Source organism: Charadrius vociferus, unplaced genomic scaffold (assembly GCF_000708025.1).
Source record: "Charadrius vociferus isolate BGI_N301 unplaced genomic scaffold, ASM70802v2 scaffold78, whole genome shotgun sequence".
Taxonomy (NCBI): domain Eukaryota; kingdom Metazoa; phylum Chordata; class Aves; order Charadriiformes; family Charadriidae; genus Charadrius; species Charadrius vociferus.
Window position 1 is genome coordinate 237,626 of NW_009649927.1, and position 7,167 is coordinate 244,792.

A 7,167-nucleotide genomic window follows, 5' to 3' on the forward strand; every position below is an offset into this window, starting at 1 on the left:
TGTGCTGCTGCGGTGGGTGCCCGGTGCCCCACAGCCGCACCCCCAGCACTTAACGCTGACCTCATCATGTAAAGCAGCGAGGGCCAGCCGTCAGGGCCATGGCAGAAGCCACGGAGACCCAGGGCTGTGGAGGTGGGAAGGGGCTCCAGGGGATGGTACGGTGGTGTCCCCCCATCCCCCCGGCCCCAAGCAGGGTCACCCAGAGCCGGTGGCGCAGGGCCACGTTGCCACAGGGTTTGGGTATCACCAGGGGTGGAGGCCCCACAGCGTCTCTAGGCAAGCTGTGACAGCGTCTGACCACTCTGAACAGCAGAAAAAGCTTTTTCTTATTTTTACATTTATTGCAGTTTGTGCCCACACATGGTCCTGAGTAACAGGAATTAAGTCAGAGCATGATGTACCTTCTCCATCCTTCTGCTTTCCTTTTTCTTCTGTTAGGGTCTTGCTTCCTTCAACATCTTTTGTTCAAGGTCACTTATGGCTTAGTGAAGACAAATTTAGCTCTAAAAAGCCTCCCTGCTGTCACTTGCGTTTCTATTTGCCGCCTCAGGATGGAAGACAGCAAACGATCTCATTCCTCACACGTAAGTTTTATGGATTTAATTTTGTCATAGTGAGCTCAAACGAGGAGCAAGCCCAGCGCCTTACCAAACAGTTGTAAGGGCGCATCCGCTGTAGCTCTGCCGGTTGCTCCACTGACAAGGGTGGAGAAGACTCCCCAGGCGTGATGGATGTTGGTCCACTGGTGCTGGGGTGGTACACGGAGCTGGAGATCATCAGAAGTCGTGGGCAGCTAGGGTTTTGGCAGGGCCAAAGCGTACATCTCCACCTTACTCTGGCAGCGCCTCCGCAGAGCCCAGCTGGCCTGTAACCAGCAGTGATCAGTGCCAGTGATTCACAGCTGGCATGTGACTTCATTAGGAATTCCCTAAGTTATTGGAAGCATGAAGAGCCAAGCAGTTCAGTGATGACCATGGTGGGCACGTGCAGGTGCTGGCTGGCTCCTTGCATTACTAATTGCCCCTACTTGCTTTCACCCCATCCCCTTGAAAAGCTCTTCAAGACTGACATTTCATGGTGTCCAGCCCTCTCAGACATCTCAAATGTTGGCAGTCATGGTTTATGGCCGTCATGTGTTGTCAGCTAGACAGCTGAAAAGATACACCCTCCACATAAAACCACACTGGCACATTCTTGCGATAGCTGTGACTATAAGTATCAGATCAAAAAGGTTTTCTTATGTTCTGATATTGAAAAGTCTACATTCTGGTACAGGAACAAAGCCACATCACTGCTCAGATGTCTTTAATGAGCTGGATGTTTCAAATTAAAATTCTAAACAGTTTTTAATGTTAAGTCCTTAACAAAGGAGTTACACCTACTGTATTAGCTAAGACAAATCTTGCTCTAAATAGGCTTACTGTTGCCATTTATGTTTTTGTTTACAAAGCTCTTATTACGAAGTTCCTTGAGGAAATGAAAAGTATGCTTCCACTTGAATTTGTTTATTGGTGAGCTCTTTACACTCTTCATGTTTATTGATGTCATTGTAAATAAAATATGAAGTTTGTGGAATTTAATAATTTTCCAATGGAAACTGTAATATAACAATTTCATTAAGTTAATACTAAATCCAGAACTAGGACTCGTGGGTTATTTCCACCCTCTGTCCCTGAACAGCCATCTTCACCCGGGGCAGTGGTACACAAAGTAAAGTTTCTCCAAGACAGAAGAGACTAGCAAAGCACTGAGGGAATTAGCTGTTCCAGAGAGTCATATGAAGCTCTCTTTACTTCTATTAGCTTTGTGCGAGGATTACTTAGTTCATTTCTACTACAAGCCCCTTCATCCCTTTCCTTTCCTGACTCTCATCACTGTCAATCCAAAATTTCCAGGCTTAGAAAACACATGGTTAAACTCTTTTTCCCATCATCCTTTCCCAACCACGAAGACAGGACACTTAACAATTGCATGTGCAAACTGTAATCACTATTTAATCTGCAGGTTTTGGATAACATATCATTAATGGACCCATTAGATGAACGAAGAGAGAGCATTTAAAAGTCTGTCTCAGTATTGCTATTATCTGAATAGGGATGATGTAGGTGCCATAGAGTAGAAGAGCTACATTTAGCTCTCATGCGGGTGCTGAATTTTAAAGATTCCAGCATCCCATCTCATTCTCAAATAAAGAACATTTCAAGGGATGTGTAATGATATGACAAATGATATTTAGTATAATTGTATCATCATTTTCCTGAAGGCTGCCAATGACTAATCCACTATCTTGGAAATACTTCCATTCCAGTATATATCAGTTAAGTTGAAAGGAAAGCAGCTAGGTTTACCTCCCATTCTTAAGATTTCTCTCTGGTTTTGTTATTTTAAAAAGCTGAAGGCATCGTGTACAATTTATGATAAAGGAGAAAAGTGTGACAGTGTGCAGCATGCAGGGACAAATATACTAGTATTAATTTTTCGTAGACACTCCAGGTACCAAGAACCTTCAGGAAATGTAGATAGTATTAGACTAACATGCCAGTGCTGATTAATTATTTTTAGTATCTTGCCTTCCTAAAATTATATCTTCATCAATGTATCACTTGGTTGTCTGGCTGGCAAAATTGTGAAAGAAAAGTTCCATGTTAGCTGCTTTCAGTAAATGTTGAAAACGATGAACACCAATTAATAAATAGAAGTTCAAGGCAGGAAAGGGTGTTTTCCTCATGTTGACATCTTACTGAGTGACTTTATTTTGTTTTCTTTAGGGAATGGAATTGCTTACATGAATAAAGGGGAAGAGTTTATGTCCCTGGTTGCAGTCCTGAATATAGAAGTCAATGAGTGAATGCTGCTGATTTCTGTAATAACTGCCAGTCACCGCAAGACATGCCTAACTCCAAAGATGTAAATAATCCTACCGCAGCCAGTGAGGCTACAGTCATGCTTTAAAAAGCCTTGGTCCTAAATGAACAAGGTAAAGAAGTTGTTTGCAAATTCCTCAAGTGGTAGGTCTTGGAAGCCAACACTAAAATGCAGTAATGCCATTGTTTTGTGATTATATTAAAATATAATTTATATGCATGATATAAACAAACATACATCTTGACATAAGAAAGAATTTTTTTACAGTAGGAACAATCATTCACTGTAACAACCTCCTCAGAGACATGGTGGAGTCCCCATCGCCAGAGGTTTTCAAGATGTTATTGGAAAGGATGCCAGGTAATCTCATCTAGGCTCCCTTTCCCATGAAAGGTTGGACCAGATGATCTTTGGAGGTCCCTTCCAAGCTGGGCTGTTCTATGATTCTATGATTCTGTGATACGTGCTGTAAGATCTATAGTGAATGTATGTAAAATGTAGAACTGCAGTGTGGAAATGGACCAGCTTGAAACACATTTTGAACATATATCATGTTAAAATATTGCAGAATCATCCCCTTTCCCTGATTTGTTAAGTACAGACTAATGCTTTTCATCAAAGATATGTTGAGTACAGAGAGATGAGGAGGGAGGGAAGCAGGAGGAGGGGGCAGGGAAGGAGGAAGCTTCAGCTCTCTCATGCTTGTGTTGCCGTGCCCAAACAAATCATGACATCATGCTTAACTTATGACATCCTACCTCAGTGCCCCAAATAGTAACTAAAAAAAGGCTGTGGGTTACCGCCTTCTCCTCCTCCTGACATGCTCATGATGACAGTGAGGAAAGCTCTCAAAATGGGACTTAATTATTTTGAGTTCAACTGAAAATTTCTTCTGGATTGTTGAATTCTCAGCTGGCTAGTTGGAGTTCAATGATATCTCAGGCAGCACAGAACTAGCAAAACTGAAACTGAGATAACTACCTGTGTCTGATTCAGCAGACTCTTACCCAAAATTCAGGGTCTATCAGCTTATTTCCATCAGGAAAGAAAACAGGTGGTGGCATTGTTTATTTCTTTGATAACGTTCTTATTACAACAAAGTACAAAAGATTACCTTCTTTAAGACAAGAAAATTAGAACAACAGCACAATGTATTTGTTTGGAGATCCAAACGTGCCTGATACAGTATTCCTGAGGAGGGCCGTGAAAATGGTTAGAGGGCTGGAACACCTCTCTGATGAAGAAAGGCTGAGAAAGTTGGGGTTTTTCAGCCTGGAGAACAGAAGGGTCTGGGGAGACCTTATTGCAGCCTCTCAATATGTAAATGGGGCTCCTAAGAAAGATGGAGAGAGACTCTTGTAGTGACAGGACAAGGAGCAATGGCTTTAAACTGAAAGAGGGTAGATTTAGATTGTATATAAGAAAGAACGTTTTTACAATGAGGGTGGTGAGACACTGGAACAGGTTGCGCAGTTGTGTATGCCCCACAATTGGAAGTCTTCAAGGTCAGGTTGGACAGGACTCTGAGCAACCTGATCTAGTCAAAGACGTCCCTGCTTATGGCAGGGAGGTTGGACTAGGTGATCTTTAAGGTCCCTTATGGCCCAAGCCATTCTTTAGTTCTGTGGTTTGATGATACTACAACTGTCCAAGAGATCACTGCTGTTGGTTTTCTGTTGATTTTCTTTCATTCTGTATTGTTTTTCAGCTTGTCTTGCTCTGTCAGGCGTATACCTCCCTGGAAGACTACCTAGTGAAACTCTTATGTGTTTCTATTTCTCAGTGGTTTCACATTTTGGTTTGTTTGTTTGTTTTGCATTGTGATCTGTATCTGTGTTTTGTTTGGAGATGGCATGGTTTCACCCACCTGGTTTCCTAAGGAAGCTCTATAGTTTCTTACAGTGATCACAAAGGAAAGATGGCCTGTATCAAGAATTGTGTGGCCAGCAGGACGAGGGAAGTGATTGTCCCACTGTACTCGGCAGTGATGAGGCCACAACTGAAATACTGTGTTCAGTTTTGGGCCCCTCACTACAAGAAAGACATTGAGGTGCTGGAGTGTGTCCAGAGAAGGCATCAAAGCTGGTGAGGGGTCTGGAGCACAAGTCTTATGAGGAGCAGCTGAGGGAACTGGGGTTGTTTAGCCTGGAGAAAAGGAGGCTGAGGGGAGACCTTATCCCCCTCCACAGCTACCTGAAAGGAGGTTGTAGCGAGGTGGGGGTCAGTCTCTTCTCCCAAGTAACAAGTGATAGGACAAGAGGAAATGGCCTCTAGTTACACCAGGGGAGGTTTAGGATGGATGTTAGAAAAAATTTCTTCACTGGAAGGGGTTATCAAACTTTGGAACAGGCTGCCTGGGGAAGTCGTGGAATGGCCATCCCTGGAGGTGTTTAAAAGATGGTTAGATGTGGTGCTTAGGGACATGGTTTAGCGGTGGTTTTGGCAGTGTTAGGTTAATGGTTGGACTAGATGATCTTAAAGGTCCCTTCCAACCTAGACAATTCTATGATTCTATGATAAGTTGCAAGTTCAGTGAGGTTTAATCAAATGCATGATACGAACATGTTGTGGACGAGCCAGGAAACACAATTTTTTCACCTCTCCTTTTCTAATAGCTATCTGTTAGAGAAAAAGATGGAAGAAGTTTAGGTGTCCCTTGACATTAGGGGTTATGCAGCTTTAGCATTTGCATTCGTAGCCACTGGATGTCACTAATGGTTCACAGACACATAGAAATCTGTGCGCTTTTTCCAGGCAGTAAAAAAATGACTTAAAGAGCACAAGATTTGGAGAAGAAGCATTTCTATGTGAAATGGGAGCAAATTATCAGTGTGCAGTAAGCATAGATCTGGTTGGGATTGCCAGGTTGTGTTGAACTTGGTGACTTTAGGTAGCAAACTGATCTTCCATTATAAGACTCTGGGGAATAAAGCTCTCAAAGGTTTCTTGCATAGCTCAATTAAGAGACATGAGCATAACCAAGTTGGAAGAGAAACTCCGCATGGGAAAATGTAAGCATGAGTGATGGTGTATGTATAATGGATATTGCACATAAGTGTACACTCACACACACAGAATCCACCTAATAACACCACAAGAAAGGAAATAATGAAAAAGGCTGAGATGTGCCATTATTGTATAAACCACTTAAGAGGAAAAATACACATCTGATGATTTTAATAAGTGCACTTTAAGATGGCAAAGCATGTTCCTGTCAACATCACCATGTAGGTGCCATACTGCTCTGTCTTTTGCATTGCAAGTCTCAAGAAGACAACATACCAAATTACTTAATGCTGCTGTGATTTTTGCATTAACTTAGCAACCACTAGCATACCTGCTACAGATGTATGTAGGACTTCCAGACTTCTGTTCAAGAAATCCTAGAGAGAAATTTCTATTTATGCAGCACATATGCCAGATATCAGACATATTCCAGCTGTGTCAGGTTTGCTGTGAATGTACAGATCGACTGTGCAGCCACCATGCAAGGGACGGCTGTCTACTGCAGTCCAGGCAGGTGTTTTGGTCAGGTCCACTGGCTTCAGATGCAATCCCGTTGTCTGGAATGCCATGGATTTCCTGACATACCCAGTCAATCTGCTCGTGCACCATCAGCCATCTGCCAGGGGCTGCCTGGTTTCTAGAAATGCCAGAAAAATAACCAGACTCTGCTTATTCTTCTTGGACATAAACTGCAGGAAGGAAAATAGGGCATGCCTGTCTAGAAATATATCTATAACAAAGCATACAGAGAGCAGAAGTAAAGGTACACTACAAATACAGTATAATCACTGCCATCTGGGGACTGGCCCACATGTTAAGGCAAGTTGTCCTTATACATGAACACATATCTGATCAAATTATCATTTCATTCTTTGTTCTTTTCCTGTCTTTGTTTTGAATACTATTATTTTTCACTTTGTCCACTGTCAGTTCCTTCCATTTCCATTTTCATCCCTGTTTCTAAGTTGTAGTCATGTTAATGTTCGTGTGTTCATTAAAGCCCAGGCACGACTGAAAGTGATAGTGGCAGCGATATATGCGAGGTGTGAATTTTATGGTATGGGATACAAAAAACCTACTATAAAACAGATTATAATGCAGCTCAATGTACTAGTCACCTTAGTATAACTCTTACGACTTCGGGCAGATTATACCAATAAAACACAAATGTTCTTTCTTAATATGAACAAAAAGACATGCAACATCGGTCAATGGCAGCCGAATGTAAGAGAGACATCTGCATTTTTAAGGGGCTGATCATTCATAGACAGCATACCCATAGCTCTGTCTTATCAG

At 42.3% G+C, this 7,167-nt stretch overlaps 1 protein-coding gene across 1 annotated transcript in view; it reads right to left on the bottom strand.

Moving 5' to 3' along the window:
- The window catches only part of COG2 (component of oligomeric golgi complex 2), a 32,632-nt gene extending 31,855 nt beyond the window's left edge, over positions 1–777 (bottom strand). The window contains exon 1 of the mRNA XM_009891156.1: positions 649–777. Coding sequence (XP_009889458.1) covers positions 649–777 — 129 coding nt within the window. The remainder of the gene's footprint in view (positions 1–648) is intronic.
- Between the last annotated feature and the right edge of the window lie 6,390 nt (positions 778–7,167).